This window comes from Epinephelus lanceolatus, chromosome 19 (genome assembly GCF_041903045.1).
Source record: "Epinephelus lanceolatus isolate andai-2023 chromosome 19, ASM4190304v1, whole genome shotgun sequence".
Lineage (NCBI taxonomy): Eukaryota > Metazoa > Chordata > Actinopteri > Perciformes > Serranidae > Epinephelus > Epinephelus lanceolatus.
The window spans coordinates 19,844,734-19,863,008 of NC_135752.1; the positions used below are offsets into that span (position 1 = coordinate 19,844,734).

At 42.0% G+C, this 18,275-nt stretch overlaps 1 protein-coding gene across 1 annotated transcript in view; it reads right to left on the reverse strand.

Moving 5' to 3' along the window:
* bmpr1bb (bone morphogenetic protein receptor, type IBb) overlaps nucleotides 1–18,275 on the reverse strand; it is a 76,621-nt gene that overhangs the window by 23,713 nt on the left and 34,633 nt on the right. The window contains exon 4 of the mRNA XM_033647322.2: nucleotides 61–397. Coding sequence (XP_033503213.2) covers nucleotides 61–148 — 88 coding nt within the window. The 5' untranslated portion in view covers nucleotides 149–397. The remainder of the gene's footprint in view (nucleotides 1–60; nucleotides 398–18,275) is intronic.

Below are 18,275 nucleotides of genomic sequence, written 5' to 3' on the forward strand. Positions count from 1 at the left end.
GCCTCGCAGTGAATAGTGGTAGCATCAAAACACACAACTGCAGTCCAGCACAGTACTCACCATCAGACCCACGGCTCAGTGATGCCAGTCCCGTTACCAGGAGAACAGCCTGCCAGGCCCACTCCTGAGGCAGCCACGCCACCACCATCACTCCAGCGCCAACCCCAGACACCCGCCTTCTTCAATTCCCTGAGGTGCAGCCACAACGAACACGCCTGTGCAAAGAGGCGGAGGTGTGAGACTGCGTTTTATATCCTTCCGTGAAAGAGCGCCAGTCCACTTTCTGCACAAGTGTCTCTCTGTGAGTGACTGCTACTCTGCCACTCTGCACTCTCAGGAAAACTTCCCACAGCACACGGCAGCCCCGCAGCCTCCAGCACTACTCCACACTGACAGCCTGGGAGAGACAGACACAGAGAGAGAGAAGAGCGGGGGGAGAGAAGAGAGGGGGAGGAGGGTGTTACTTAGTTGCTCTCTCACTGTGCTATTTGTCCAGCCCTTTCTGTGACCGCTTCACTACAGAGGGAACAGCTGAGTAGATGTGAACCCACGTACAGCCTCTCTCTCCCTCCTTCACACACACATTACAGATTCTCACATCACTCATACACAGAGAGGAGAAAAGAAGGGATGTGAGTTGGAGCTGAACGAGGTGCGAAAGGCAGCAGTGAAAGCATTATGAGCTATTGCCACAGGCATACAAACACACAGCATGCCAAAAGGGACACAGAGACTACAGTAAGACCTAAGGAGTATAAACCCACAGAGGACATGTACATATACTTTGGTTAAACCGTCTGGTATCAAACCCCGCGAGGCAGAGCGGGTAGGAGCTGAGGAGTGTTTGATGCACCAATGCAAGAACGCAGAACTTGTGTTTGTGGTTGGTGTGAATGGGACAACGTGGGTTAACTATGCTGGCTCAGCAATGTCAGTTTTTATGGGTCTTTCAACTGCAATAAGTATCAAAAATGAATCAAGAGAATGAGTTGGTGCATTACATTTACACTAAGTTACTGCTCTGTCACATGTTGCAAGAGTGTTTCTTTATTGCTATAAAGACCTTACTGTCATTTTCCATTAAAAAACAACAAGAAAACAAAGAAAAAAGTGGGAGAAGTGGAAAAATGCTGGGAAATGCAGTTCAACAATACAATGTACATTTAAATAGATAAAGTCTGCACACTTGGATTCCCCAAAAAGATGAAATAAGGCTGCAATAAACAACCATTCTCCAAGAAAAAGTACAAAAAGATTATCTGTCTGATAGTCCAAAAAGAAAAGCAAAACCAGGCAAATACAGGACACAATCCACAATGCTAAATTTTTAAAAAAGCAACCAACCTCTCAACAACCCCGTCCTCATGTAACACGTATGAATGGAACTACAGCTGCAGGCACAGGTGCCGTGTGAATGGCAAAGGCCGGACATTAATCTGTAACCAAGAGTCTGGTATTAAGGTTCAGACGTGGGCTGAAGCGCGCTCAGTTCCTCATGTGAATCTGTGTGTGAAAGGGGTGAAAACACAAACACTTGTACAGGGGATCAGGCCATCACACGTCAGGTGATTAGAGGTGATTAGAGCTCACACCTCCAGGCACCGCCACAACTTTGCAACTTCACACTAATCCAATGCACACATGCAAACAGGCAATACCGCAGGAAAAAAAACAGTGATAACAATAGGGACACATTCCAGCGGTGAAAGATTTATGTGGGTTACAAGTTAAGAGGATTAAGTCAACTGTTAGACACATTACAAGTCTACAGCAGCACCTACACAAATCATAAACATCTCAGAGATTGGCAAATTTGCGGTATCACACATGTAAGATCCTTGCGAGGGAGAGAAACGGTTTCCTTGAAGAGAGAGATGTTTATCCATTCCAAATGGTTAATGGCAAGCACAAAAAAGCAAAAAAAAAAAAAAAAAAGTCCCAGTGGTGTTAAAGCAGTGATGGAGGAGGGCGAAACAACAACAACAACAGCCAAATGGGCTTCTCCACCCCACACCTGTCCCCTCTTAAAGTCTGACTGGGTGGGAACACCAGCTCCCAGAAGCCACTTCTCCCCTCCAGTGCTCCTCCAGCCCTATAGCTGTCATTCCTGATTTGTGCAGCGCTGAGTATTACATGTGATAAGTCAGCCTATTCTGGAGCACGAGTGCATGGGGAGCAATGTGAATGGGTCAGTGCACCTCACACACCCTTCTGCGCTCCATCAAACGCCCAGCGTGGAGCCTCTCTGTATTCTCAGACAGCCCACTCAGCCCACAGGGATGGGGGGTCCAGGGGAGTGAGCGGCTCTGTAGGTGGGGGTCACTCCACCACATAAAGGGGTTGAAAGTGGGGCAGACTGGTTGGAATACTTGCTTTCAGTGGAATTAACTCTTCGCTTCCCTTGCTTTTTCTTCCCCTCCCTTTCCTTGCTTGGAGTTTTAACTGCAGAGCCCATTTGTCATCACGCACATAGTTACAGGATGATTAATACTGCCGGGGAAATCAATCTGTCAGCACCGCGATCATTCTGTAAAGCCACAATATTTGTTGCAACTGGAACGAGAAATAGTCACATTAGACATGCAAGCACCAGAAACGCGACTCAAATGCTGCGTTAAAGGGGCACTCCACTGAATTCACATGTTAAAGTTCAGTTTGTTCATCATGGGGAGTACTACTGTGAAAAGTGAGGTTCAGTGTCTTTTGCGGTTGTACCATTTAAAGGTTGATGGAATTTATCAGGCGAGGGAAGTCTAACGAAAGAAGCTACTGAGGATCAAGCAATTTTTCAAGCTTGATCTATACTAGGGTGAATATATCTCAGCCTCTGCCTTTGATTTATGATCACTTTTTTTCTGCTAAACTACTGGAGCACCTCTTCAATTATTACAGACATGCAGAAAATTCTTTGCAATGTGAAGGACAGCCTTTAACTTGTTTCAGGATATCCCCCAGGAACGGTGCTAAGCTGTGAAGTGCCTCTGGTGTAGTGGCCACAGTCGGAACTGCAGGTCCAAGAAAGACTTTTATATACGCAATTACAACCACATAAACTGTTGTAACACAAAGAATATACCTTGCCCATTGTCAAAAATGCTTTGAAATGACTCTCTGTAAACTTCAGGCTACTACATTTGAGAAATGAAAAGTCTTGAAGAGGCGTATTTGTAAACTGTTTTCATGCTTTTTCATGTGTGCGAAAAGTTGCCAGGAAGTCACTGTCACCTAGCTGGCTCACCCACAGAGGGACTTGAATGAGCATGCTCAATGGGCTTGAGGGCCACATGCAAATAGACACAAACACCTTCACCAACTTGACAACACATGTGCACCATTTACAAAACCAATGCAAGAAGCTCACAACACAGCGGAAACTGCTGACAGGGAAACGAAAACGTGGTGTCCATGGCTGGAAAACACTTGCTGTTGCCATGGTTTGTGGCTTTTGAAGTTATTTAAGTCGGCCATCTGTCATTGCGATGGCATGTGTCAGGTATAATAAAAAGCAAAAGGCTAATGCTTTGTTATATATCTGCAATAATGTCTAAATCATGTCATCAAAATGTTAAAGTAGGCCAGAAAACCTTAAATTTTATGCAATTTTCTCAACAGCTGACTTCAGTAACTACTCACTCCACAAATGTCAACAACAAGCACAGTGTGTACTGTGTACCAGTCTTGTGCATCACTTTTTAGTGTCCCCTGAAAACTGTGTCCATTGAGTTGTGAGCCTCTTGCAGAGCTTTTTCTAAATGCTGCATGGGTCATCGAGTTGGTGAAGATGTTATATTGGTGAAAATGTTTTTTCATTTGCTTGTGTTGTATCTATTCGCTTGTGTTTTCTTAATTTGCAGTGCATTGAGCTCTCAGGGCCACCGTACAATACACATAGGGAGCCTGAAGAAGTTGTTTAATGTATGTGCCTATTGAGCAACTGTAACTGGCATGAATGGAGAGCCATCCTGGAACATGCTATCCACTTCCCTCAAGGGTTTCATCTCTAACTCTCCACTAGACCTCAATGCTCATGACCACACCTCCTCTCCGATTATCAACACCATGAAACTCTCCGCTCCTTTTCTCAACTACTTAAAATACTTTACAGTAGGGCTGCAACAATTCGACCAATCAATGACTAATCGACTACTAAAATAATCGGTGACTATTTTAGTAGTCGACTAATTGGTTTGAGTCATTTTTCATAGAAAAGTACTATAAAAGTACCCCAAAATACTCTTATTGCAGCTTCTTACTTTCAAATATTGGCAGCTTTACACACTCTGCCATGACGGTGAACTAAAACCCTTTGGCATGAATACGAAACAAGACATTAGATGACATAATTTTGGGGTTTGGGAGAGACAGACCGACATTTTTCAACATTTTCACACATTTTTCAATAAAATGATTAGTCGACTAATCGAAGAAATAATCGACAGATTACAGATTATCGACAATGAAAATAATCGCTAGTTGCAGCCCTTCTTTACAGTAGCAGATGCTCAAACTCAATAACTCAAAGTCCTTCCAACACAACCCCAGAGATTCAAATACTTGTCAGAAGTTATTGCACACAGTGTATTTCAGTAAATTAAGTACCTCTTCATTTGTCATGAAATACTGCTGAAACTGTGTTTTCATCCATGGTGTTCCACTTCTGGCTTTGACCAGAAGCCCACCCTTAGTCTGTGCTCTGTGTACAGTCGGCATTAAGTTTTGATTTGGGAGAGACTGTGAGGGAGGTGTGTGGAGCAGTTTAGCTGGAAGATTATATTCAATTTGTTTTGCAGACTCTGTATCCCCAACATTCTGCCCTCCAGCAGTCACAGATCAATTAATGCAGCTTGGTTGTTTGTAATAATCTGTCTCCATTTCATAAGGCAAACATTTTCTTATGAAATAGAGACCTTACAATAATACTACCAGTAGTGTTACAACGCACCATGAAAATGAGCCACGTTTTTGATTTCAGAAAAGGACTTTAAAGGAGCAAACGCACCTTTCATCGCACAGCGAGAGCAACGGGATGGATGACTGTGAAAATCACCGCTAACCTGTGAAACAAAAAGCCATGGCAGAACACAGATGATGAAATTACCCCGGGCAGAGATGGAATGCATATCATGAGCGATGTTCCAGCCGGGGCCAAACTGACCCCCAGCTCTGTGAAATTAGGAGGATTTTCAGCGGCTCAGTGTTAAAACTGCTGTCATAGAACCCTGGAAAGCAGTTTATTACCGTGGCAACACAGCTGTCTGCCCCAGATGGTCCAATCGAGGTGCAATGGCAGAGAAAGCCTGACACTGTCTTCATCATCCCGCTAAACAAAGATCTAACTCCTCTCCTCATTGAGTCATTAGAAACGATGATGTACTATATTTTGTATTGTGGAGCAAACTAGCGCTGCAGCTTTAATTTAATTACCGTCATTATCAGTTTGTCAGATTAATAGATTAATCATTGAGACACACGAGATGTCAAAAAAGAATGAAAATTGCCTGTCTCAATTTTCAGAAGCCTGAGGTGACATCTTGATTGTTTGTTTTTGTCCAACCAACAGTCCAGACTTTCAATTCATTTCAATTAAAGTGATATACTAAAAGGGAAAAACAGCAAATAAATAAAAACTGTAGAAGCCACTCAATCCCTTTAGATCCCCACCATGTTGAAATGTCAAACTTTAGAGCAGGAATATGTTTACAAAAAATGATTTTGGTCTCTATGGCTAATTTCAACATACATGACAACTGTGCGGGGTTGATTCTTTATACAAGTCAACTGTTTACATTTTATTAAGGCTTAAAAATACAAATTTTAAATGGCGTGGTTGCTTGAGTGACAGGCTGTCTGCTAGGCATCGTTCGTCTATGAGTCAGATCCACCCCCGGTTATCCATAGCTCCACACACTCGTCCAAATTTGGTCACTTCTGGCTCCAAAACAACCAAGTTGGCAACAGCCAAAATTCTGAATTTGAGGCTTTAAAACCGCAGCTGACAAACCAACGGGTGACTTCTTCATAGCCAAGTTCATTTTATACAGTCTATAAAAGTTTTTCCTAATAGGGATAAAGCGTATGAAGCTGCATGCTACTCCCTAGACAAAAAGCGCTGCACCAAGCGTCTTTTATTAGAGCGCTCTGACTTTCTTGTGCGGACAGTATAAGTGCTATACATACTGTGCATTTTCTGCCCCTATTATAAACTGAGAAACAGTCTTTGACTGAGAACAAGTTAATCATTTATTGTAAATGTGTCTTATTAATAAGAACACAATGGGAAAATGAATGTTACGGAAGTCTGAAGTAGCCTAATCAACATGTGTATTCATCTAAATCCATACAACCATGTTCACACAAGACATCAGACAATATCTCTACCCACCCCTGTTATATTCATGTAACAGCAATATATCATGGGATCCCTGCAGATTCATAGCAGAGTCTCAGCCCTCTCAGAGAAAGAAAGACCCTGATGAATATTCAAGATTCACACAATAGTAGGGCCAAATCACTCTGCTGAGATTGACGCTTTGAAGTCTTAAAGAATGCTGAGGGGGAAGAAAAACGTCATTCATATGGAGTGAAAAGGCTGTCACAGCAAGATTCGCCCTGCTTCCCCTCCCTCCATCTGTCATGCTGTCTCATTCTCTCACCCAGTCTGTCTCACTGTCTCTTTCTTTCACGATGTGACGACGTAGTGAGATATTGAAAAACACTGACACATCAACAGCATCACTCTGAGTCATTTGTATTTCCTGCCAATATTCATGTTGTTAGACGGTACGACTTGTGGAAAAATGATTATCGCAATGACTGCACATCACTCAAAAACTAATCTTAAACAGAAAACAAAGTGCTCCTATGAAACTATATCATGTATCACTGCTTTAATTCAATATGCAACCTCTCTGATGGGAGAAAGCAGTGCTTGTAAAACTCCAGACAACAAGGCGACAACATGATGTATCCACATACTTGAATTGACAGCATTCTGACATGCATAAAGATGCACAGCGTGCAGGTAATAATTAAGTTTGTTGCAACCGCACAGTTTCTGCAAGTCGATTGTCTGTGCCAGGTAGTAAATGTCAAATCTTTTGTGATACCCATAAACTCTTCACTTGACACCGCTTGTAGCCAGTCAGGCAAACGAAACCCAGAGATGGTATGTAAAGCAGCAATTTGACACGTTATTTGACATGTGTAGCACACACATTCCCACACCCACAGTAAGCACATGTGATGAGAACAAAATCTCAGATCATAATACATGTAAATCTATATAACAATGTCATAAAACACCTTTACAAAAATACACCTGACATGAAGCATATAATGACTAAATGGTGTGTCTCTTTTTGGTTAATCCAATAAATGAAATCCCTGACAAACCAAGGTGCTTCATCAAATTGATGCTAAAATCCTGTAAATCCAAAAGTACCTTACAGTAGTCCAGCTCATTTATTTGCAGGACTGGACACAATCTGACAGAATAAAAAGGATATAATAACAAATTTATCCCAGTAGACACATCTCTATCCTCTCACAGTATATATCATCATCCTCCACTGGCTCCCTGTCCCACAACGGACTCAGTTCATACAAAGCCCACCATAAGCCACGTAGCGTGATCTCATCCCTACTCATCACATTTTAACCCATGGACAGAAGGTATAAGACTCGCGTGACAAATTATCTCAACACTTTTAGTTTTACACATGACATGAACACTGGTCTCCTGGCTCAAAGTCCTGTGCACATTGGACCCATCCACCTCAACTCCCACCAACCCTAGGCGGACTTTCGTGCTCTTTATACGGCGTCTGTTGCTCTGAATGTCTAATAATGGTGCTGATAGATTTACATACAACCCAAGTGCTTCTCATACAAAAGCTAAAGAGTGCATTTTTATTTCATTTCATTTATTTATTGGGACAACACACGTTTATCAACATTTCTGTAAATGAGACAGTGTTAGCCAGTTGGCTAATTTTCAACTGCGGTCCTTCAGCTCTTGTGTGTCTGTATCTGATGCCAAGGGCCACCACTTGGGTCACTGACCAGCGGTTTTTGACACCGTAAGCTATGCTGACCCATCGGAGGCTTCCATCCTGCAGCCTCAGCTCATCAGAATGTTCCCCACCATCCAGGACCAACCACTGGACCTTGTGTGACAGGGCTCCCTCCATTGCCCAGCCTTTTTTTTGTCTTACCTAATTTCAGTCTCAGCTCTTTGAGTGGGCCCTCCAAGAGTCCAAGAAGCAACAGAGATCTGCTATCTAAAGTACTTTTGACTCAGTTCAACTGATCCAATTTGATGCTTAAAATCTTCCTTGAGAGGAGACCGGTTAATATTCTCTGCAAGGCACTGACTCCATCCATCACTGGCTTATAGTTTGGAGTGTAAATGGTAATACTCTAAACCCTGCATTTATAAATTGTCAAAAGAAGCTTTGGTTTGGCTCAGACTGATAATTATAACATCTCTAAGAACATTTTACTACAAAGGCTTTGTTTCCTTTTACAACACTGTCTGCTTTTATTCTTCAGAAGAAGATCAGACAGACTCATTGCCTTGCAAATAAGGGAGACAACTTTATATTAAATTTCAAACTGTAATTATACAGTGGTTGTGTGGACTGTTTTGAAAGACAGTTAGGGTGTGCTTGCCATTCGTTTTTTTTTTTTTTTTTTTATAATCGGTTCCATTTGTAATGTTGCTTAATACAGCAATTGTGCAAATGCAACGGTACAAAACAGATTTACATGATTATTTTCTGTTTCTACAAATTGTATTGAACAGCTACAGCTGTGGTGTCTTAACAATGCAGAAGCTAAAATATCCAGTTAGCTGCAAGTAATCTGATCAGATATCCTCATGAACTTTACTTTTCTTTGTACCCACTGATGTAGCTTCTTCATGCGAACCTTATCAAATCACTCGACAGGACAAACATGTTGTAATCTCTTTATATTTGACTACTAAACACTGAAGCCAACCGATAAGCTTTGATTACAACAATGCACAAGGCCCTTTCTGTGGACCAACTGGTGACTGCATCTGAAACACACCTGTGGCTCGGGTTTCACCCATGGGCACCGGTGGTTACAAAACAGCCACACAACCTTACAGATGGATTCCATGTATAGAAGTGTCTGTCTGGCTCTGAAGGTGCTGTTAAGAAAGTGCTCTGTGATTTTCCACGACCGGGGCAACAACACGCACCGGCCAAGAACAGCAGAATGAAATCCTTCCCCCCCTCTCTCAGTCGCTCTACCACTGAAGGTCACTGGGCCAGGTCTTGCTGGATCTCTACTGAGTAAACCTCCTTGTTTTTGTCAGCAGGCCTGGCTGCCAGTGGGCTGTACTTAAGTTAATTCCCTCACAGCTCTGTTCCCATTCATTTTCTGGCCACTTGATCACACTACTGCACTCTGGCATCTTACATAATAGCATGTACTCACATTGCAAACACACACCAAACCAAAGGCAACTTTTTGCTGAAATAACACTGTGCAGCAGTGTGTAAACCTACAATTAATCATTCTGAACTGCTGCAACAACAAAGAAATTTCAGAGAAGCAAAAGCAATAAAGCAGGCTAACGCTTAGGCTAATGTAGTGTACAGTAGGATTACACAAAACAGATTTAGGTGCTCACAATTCAAAGCGAAACATTAGAGATACTCTTCACATTTTGTGCAGCAGGAATCGGAAACCGAGACTCTTCTTGCCAAGTCAACCAGGAGCATTTAATGAAGGGATTGTTGCCGAGTGTCCGCTGGGCTGCGTTGAGCAGACACCGCAGACCAAAGGGTCTAATTAAGGGGTTCCTCTGACGGTCAGACAAAGCAGACAGCAGGGGTCAAGACGCTGGCCCACAAACTGGCTGTGACCCTCACACCTGCCTGGTTGCATTACACTGCAACATGTCCGCACACAGTGGACACGCTCACACTGACACATCATTACTGAGCTGGTACCTTACCACACACACTGACACAGAAATGGGAGAAGAGACGGAGAGAAGCAAGAGAACTTACAGGCAAGTGATCATGCCTGAGACCTGTATCTACTACCACAATACATTAATGACCAGATTCCTGACTCTCAAAACTGGAAAAGTCTTTTGTGATCAAACATGACTTCAGGGTAAACAAACATGGCGGACAATGAGCAGGAAGACCTAGCTGTTAGTTTTTGCACTACTTTTTACAGAAAGTTCACCAAGAAGAAATAAAAAAATAAGGATGAAGTCTTGGAGACTGCATTTAAATGAACTGTACATGTTACAGTGTGAGCTGGAGGTGAGTTGAATCCCATTCAGTACTTCAGACCCAGTGAGAACCGTGGGACTGCCAGCGATCCTCAGGGTTTACCCCATCACAACAGGATATCGGATCGTAATATATGTTACATGTAATTGCGATTTAAAATAAGTGCGGTCAGGATGGAGCAGATTGAGGTTGTAAAAACACCCTCAGCATACCTCATACTATATTTCCGTTCATTTTCTATAACCGCTTATCCTCTTGAGTGTCACGGGGGGCTGGAGCCTATCCCAGCTGACATTGAGCGAGAGGCGAGGTACACCCTGGACAGGTTGCCAGACTATCACAAGGCTGACAAAATAAGAGACAGACAACCATTCACACTCACATTCACACCTACGGACAATTTAGAGTCACCAATTAACCTGCATGTCTTTGGACTGTGGGAGGAAGCTGGAGTACACGGAGAAAACCCACGCTGACACGGGGAGAACATGCAAACTCTGCACAGAAGGGTTCCCCCACTAGAGCTTAGATTCTCTGCCCGAGTCAGAACCCAACCCGCCACTATCCTCGGGCTTAAGAGGCACATGATGAAGGCTTGCCATGGAAAGAAAGATGAGAGTCAGCCTCCAATGTCCACGTTCGTATCCTTCAAAAAATGTCGGGTTTAAACCGGGCTCGGGCTCACAATTACAGTTAAAGGGACGGGACGGGACGGGACGGGACAGGCTCGGACAGAACATGCATGGGCTCGGGTGGGGTCAGGCTGGATTTTTTGGGCCCGATCTAAGCTCTATCCCCCACACAGGGGTCGGATCCACCACCCTGGATTCAAATGCTCTTGCTGTGAGGCGACAATGCTGACCACTGCACCACTGTGTTGCCATGACATTTAGAATCATCAAAAAATCTTTGCTTTCCTGATGATTGTCAGGTGGGGGGACTCATGCCCAAAATCAGCTTGATTCTCCTGTAATGTGTGTGCGTGACATCATCGTATATCTTAATATCTGTATGAACCCACACAGAAAAAGAAGCTGACTCTGAAGCACCACAAGTGTTTAAAATGTAGTCTACCTTTTCACAGTAAAAGTAGTATGTATTTCTTCTTCTTTCCAAGCATATTCATGGAGACAGGTGTTGTGACTTAGTCACTGGTGTTACTCGCAGGACCTTGACGTTAACCCACAATAAGTGAAGCCTGGCAGGCTGCTCCGGGGCCTCATATAGGAGTGTGTCAAAAGTTCATGCCCTCCTTCCACTGTTCACACTGCAAAAACAAGAAGATCACCCAGTGTGAGGTACAGCCCCGCCACTAACAAGACTGATTGCTACAGAGCGGCTCCACCTGTCTCTTGCTCCAATTAGTCCTGCAAGCCACTGAAGTGCTAAATAACCAGCAGGGAGGGAAGTGACAGGACAGCAATAGGGTCACAGAAATGGAAAAAATGCAAGAAAAGCACGAGACGCTGGGTGAGCAGAGACAATAGTTTAGCTTATCTTTTAGTTTCAGTTTAAAAGACGGCATATTTTTAGAAAAGAAGAGGAAGCATTACGTTTAAGGGGGGGGGGTGTTCAGATGTCCCAGGTTTAGATCCTTCAGAATGAAGCAAGTCACCCAGAGCCCTTGCTTCCTCTAAGGTTCACAGGAGGCTGTAATTATGGGAAACTGGTCGTGTATTTACCATATCACATGCTCTTTAACAAGCACTAATTGTGTGTGTGCACTGAGCGCGTGTAGGAATGTCGTACCAAAGCTGCAGGAAATGTTTAATGAAGAGAGCAGAGTTGGACGACATGGTTTGTGTCAAATCTGTCAAAAACAATATAAACCGGAAAGTGTGAACCTGAGGTGACTGGGACAGACTGAGAAATGAACTGTGGTGGTCACTAAATGGGCGGCTTTTTAATCCTCGTCTTTTTGACAAAAGATATGAAAAGATTTTAAAAGACAGTCAGTTGGTCGGCATGCAGATTATTTTCTAATGATTACAAATTTTACGTAAAAATATAAATTTTGAATGTAAAAAATGGCTTTTATTCAGATTTTGAGGACACTGTTCATCTCCATTTTACAATAAACAAGGTTGTCTTGTGGTTATGACAGCACTGAATGATTCTGATGGAATGAAGATAGGAGAAAATGAGAACACACAAAAGTAAAAAAAAAAAAAAAAAAACTACTAGGGTTGCAATGGGATGAGATTTTCAAGGTATAATAAAGTCTTCACACTATCATGGTATTACAAAATTATTATTATTATCATCAGTCAGAATGACCCTTGAAGGAATGAAAACATGGGGCATCGGTGGCTTAGTGGTTGAAGCAGGTGCCCCATGTACAGGGCTGTTGCCACAGTGGCCCGGGTTCAACTCCGGCCCGTGGCCCTTCGCTGCCTGTCATTCCCTCTGTCTATCCCCCTTCACGCTTAGCTGTCCTATCAATTAAAAGGAACCCCGACTAGTTAGACATGTAGGGCTCAAAAAGCCACAATTTTTCTATTGTACTAAAATATGTTGTTAGAAAGACATGAAATGTTGTCATTGCTTTAAAATTCTTCAATGTTTACAACGTATTTTTACCACAGGAGGCCGCCATTATTTTACTCGCGCAGTGCATGCCGGGGTGATGACGTAGAATGGTTGCTCTGTGAGTTGTTTACCTGACGGCTGCTGCTACCTGACACTATCACCAGAGAAAATGCCACATTGCGCTGCATTCGGATGTAATTTCCAGTCAAAAGACAACAAGGGAACTGATGTAAGTTTACACGTTTCCTAGTGATAAGAAGAGGAGAAAGCAGTGGGAAAGTGCTTGTGGACGAACAGAACTTCCTAAAGACCCGCGGCTCTGTTCTCGCCACTTCTCCCCAGATGATTTTGAGGCCTTTAGTCGACCAGAACTGCTAAAGGAGCTAACGGGTGCTGCTGGGTATAAACGTCGACTTAAACAAAATGCCGTGCCGACAATTTTCTCATATAAGGAGTCTAAACGCCCTCGGGAAGGGAGTCAAATGCGCGCAAAAAAACGCCAAAAACAGGAGACGCTGGATGCTCTCTTGTGCCGCAAAGAACCCACTCCTGCTGCTGTAGCTTCTGAAGGTGAACCATCTGACACACCACTGGTTATGGAGGAAGCTGACAGTCCACCCGTTCAACCTGTTCAATCTGTAAGTGTAAGTGTACAGTGTTCTCCAAGTAAGTCTGATGCAGAGACTCAGATGGATAATGTTAAAGACACGTCGGATGCAGCGTGTCACAGCATGTCGTGTGCTGTGATGCACGGGATATCTTCAACAATGATCAAACTCGTAAGCATCTTGTCAGTGTGTTTTACTGTGTATCACAACATATAAAGCATACGACAGCGGTGGATGCTAATCTCTGAGATCATTGATATTGGATGACGTTTTACGGTACCTTGAACAGCTGCTGACAAAAATTGAAGCTCCTGACAACACACGCTCTCTTGCTCGGTTGTCATGGAGATGCAGTTTCCGCACTGACACCAGCTGTTTTGTCCCACTCACACCTCATGTCTCTGTTCGTCTACTACATCTTCGTGTTCTTCCTGTGCTGTATATTTTCTGTGTTGTCCTCCTCGCTAGCTTGTCGCACGGGTTCAAATTGAAACGGCTGAATAGCTGACATTTTTCGCGCAGTTACCAGTTGTCAGAAACAGCGGTTGCAACCATTTGACGTCGCTACCCACACTGCATTGCGACGTAAAAATAAAAAAAAGGAATCAAAACAGAAGGGTTATTGTTGGTTAGAGAAATGTTCTATTACTACATTTGAATCTTGAAACTATTTTCTAATGGAGGTTTGTTTAAAAAGTCTCCCTTTTAAAGTTGAGATTTTCTGTCCCGTTGCACTGTTTTTTCAATATCAGGAAATGTACCATGTATGATAACTGTCACTTTTAATTACACATTTTACCTTAAAAGCGGCATATTGCTGCAATCCTCTCATTACTGGTCATTTCCATACGATTTTTTTTTTCAGTTCTTTTCAGTAGAAACAAACCAATACTTCTTGTTTTTTTCCCTCATGTTCATATACATTTATACATGAGCTTTCAGGCTCTGGCCTCATCAGAGCAAGATGACCACCACACAATACAAATATTCAGTGATCCTTTCGCAGTTGGACAGAGTTCAAAAGTCCAACTGACCAAATTATCTAACAAACTACAACAATCTCCTTCAATGCAGATTAGTACTCATTAACAGTAACACTTTAATGTCATCTTGTAGATTAGTTTTGTTGTCCAGCCTTTGCACTGGAGCATTTAGGGAGTAATTACTGTCATCCAATGGTGTTTTAACGCCAGAAAAGTGTCTTTAACATATAGATAGCACCAAGAAACTTCCCCAGTTGAGTACTTTTACTTACATTCAGATTCAAATGTTATGTTTTAATATGCAAATGAGGCAGTATCTGATTAAATATGCACTAAGTTGCATACATTTCCAGAAAAAAACTTGAACATTGCATAACACCAGGTTCAAAATTTTTGTTTCAGTTTGTTGACATATTAGAGTCAAAAGTTTTTGCAGAGGGAATTTTGGATATCTGTTTCACGCACTCCATAAATCAGAAAGTATTGTACAGCCATATTTTTAGGAATAAAATGTTATATAAATCAGGCTACGAATAAGATAAAAACAAATCCCTCTGTAAAAACCTTCCAAATGTAGTGAGGAATATAACTAGAAAGTGTGGTGTATGTAATGTTACTGAAGTGGAAATTTTTGGCTCAGAGAATAAGAAAAAAACAGATTTTGAGAAAATGGCTTTTAAATATGTATTGTAAAATTCCATACATTTTTAGACCACAAAAATACACTAAAAGTGAATAAGGTAACAATTTAACTAATGGATTTCACCATGAAACCCAGTTGATTACTTACATTAAGACAGTTTTTTTTTTTTTACATTACAAGTTTTCTAAAATGTTATGTTTAAATATGCAAATGAGCCACTGCCTAATTAATATTCTTTTTGCATAAGTTTTCAGAAAATAAATCTGAACTAAGTGAAACATCTACGTGTGTATTTTGTACGTGACCATTCTACTAGTCTGACAGAAGACATGTTATTGAAGCAAAACAGCCCAAAATCTCAAAATTGACCAGAGCATGAAAAATTGTTGTTAAAAAATTGTTGTTTTCACCTGGGGTGTCTCACCTGAAACCACATCATATTTTTATGTTATTATATTGTTACTTTTATGTATTTTATTTTAATTAATATATTAATTCAAATCACAGATAAGACAAATGCACAATAAGCAGGTAATTGGGTCCATGTGCTGACAGCATGTCTGGAGAAATAAAAACCCTGTATGTTATTCATCAAGGCTTTTTGCACACTGGATCCTTTTTAACATTCCCCGTCCCTGGCTGTACTAATGCATGAAGGAATGGATACAACCCAACCCTTGGAACAGCTATTGGACTCCATTTACGCACCTCTCTACGGGCTGGTTGACACAGACAGGTGGGGTTTAAATGGCAAATTAACTGCCCATAGATGCCCCCAGAAAGACTCTGTTCATTAAAACCGACGCTCCTGGCCATTGTGATTAATGGTGTTTGGATAAATTTAGCTTTACTGCTTTATAATTCGGAGGGAATTAATAGAAGGGGCCGGCCCATTGCCTCTGGTCAAACTACCTGCTCTTGTTGGGAGTGTGATTGAGAGGGAGTGCAGGGAGAAAGCAGGAGGAGGGAGTCTTCTGTGCATATTTTCCATGTGCACCCACACCCCTCCCTTGGCTGTGGTGCTGAAAGCTCTTTTGTGCGTTTGTGAGTGGCATGAAGGCTACAGTGATACAGCATTCCCCTCAGATCTTTGACTGCATGGCCACTTGTAACATTTGTGCTTCACTTGGTGGCTTCTTCGTCCATCTGAAGGAGGATTTTCAGGGATTATATATGTGATGAGTCTTGAAAATGATTTGTAATTGTAGAAAAACACCAGCGTTAACTAACCAGATCTTCTAAAGATTTCCTGCACAGATCCAAGATAAAACCAGGAAATGTAAACATATGTAACCCTGGAGCAGCTTCTCCATCCATCCAAACCTTTCAGCCTTGTTATCAGTTGTAAAAGCACATGATGATAAAGACTGACCTCAATTAAAGTGCAATGAGAGGCTATAAGCACTCAGACAGCAATAAAAGACAATGGAACAAGGAGAGAGATGAAAAGATACAAGTACTATAATTGCCCATAATTAGCACATGGCTGCCACTTATTGAATTAAAAGGGGTGAATGAAATGAGGTGTTAGTTTTCGGGACAGACAAGGACACACAGTAGTCATAACGTTCAAGTCTCACAGCTGTTGATACTTAAGGTCCTATTTCCATGCTGGAGCAAATCAAGTGCTGTGACCTTTTGCCGAAGTGGATTGTTTTCCATCTGAGACTACTAATGCCACATAGAGCTGGAAGCACACTCGAGGTACAAAGAGGGTGTTGCACTGCAATTTTGGAATCCTGAAATACGCACAGAGCATGTTCACTCAGGCAAAGACATCGTGCAGCTTAAAGTTAATTTTGTGCTGCTTTTATAGTTCTAGCTTTCTTTTTGATCCCAGTAAAAAGTATCTGCTCTGAGCTACATTAATAGATGATTATCTGTCAGCCAAACTGCTTGTATGATATATGAGATATTTCCATTTTGGCTGATTAAATCTCCACAGCAACATTTCGTCTGTACCCCTTGAGGGATGTGCCGCACGTTTTCAAGGCGCTGCAAAATTGCAAAATGACCTCGTCCAAGGTGAACACCTCGGTTGCAATGAGAAAATGCACTTTAAGCTCTGTAATTTTCTGCACATCGAGAAGGTCGCACACAACACGGCCTTAATGTTTACACAGTGTAAATCATGAGCGGCGCAAGAAAACAGATGGTTACACATCATCATGATGACGCACTGGATGCAGATCACACAAAGAGTTTCAGCACATTTTCAATCTTCGTTTTGTATTCTCATTAAATAGATGACGGGGCCTCGACTGCTACACGCTAGACCAGCATTTAAAGGTCTACTGTGCAGGATTTAGTGGGATTTAGTGGTGAGGTTCCTGAACTTAAGGTTCTCCCATGTGCCAAGTGTGTAGGAGAACTACGTTGGCCGAAAAATACGAAAACGTTAAAGGCCCTACCTAGAATCGGTGTTTGGTTTGTCTATTCTGGGCTACTTACTTACTTTACATGTTCTGCATTGCTCAGATAATTCTCTTAACTATAACACACTACAATTTTAAAGCAAATCATTTCAAATAAATAAGTAATCTGTCCAATTCAATCGACTCAGCGCCCTCTTAAACTTCTATATCTTGGATTCAGCATTCTCAGTAACCCCCAAAACCACTCCAATACTGTCCAAGTCAGCCAAGCAGTTGCTGAAATATAGTTTACATTAGGGCTGCAACTAACGATTCTTTTCACTGTCAACTAGTTTGTCGATTATTTCTTCGATTAGTCGACTAATCATTTCACTGAAAAATGTGTTAAAATGTTGAAAAATGTCGGTCTGTCTCTCCCAAACCCCAAAATTATGTCATCTAATGTCTTGTTTCGTACTCACGCCAAAGGGTTTTAGTTCACCGTCATGGCAGAGTGTGTAAAGCTGCCAATATCTTAACATAAGAAGCTGCAACAAGAGTATTTTGGGGTACTTTTGTAGTATTTTTCTATGAAAAATGACTCAACCGTTTAGTCGACTACTAAAATAGCCACCGATTATTTTAATAGTCGATTAGTCAACGATTAGTCGACTAATCGTTGCAGCCCTAGTCCACATAGGTGATTATGCTAAGCACTGCTAATTATGCAAATTTCCCAACATATGCAAGTTAACATCTGAGAGTTTCTTAATGCTGGGGACACATTCTGTACATTTCTAACATAAAACTTCAGATTCACATTGCTGGCAAGTAGATTCTCTGGAAGGCTAGTGACAGAAAATTCCGTTTTCTCTGATTTA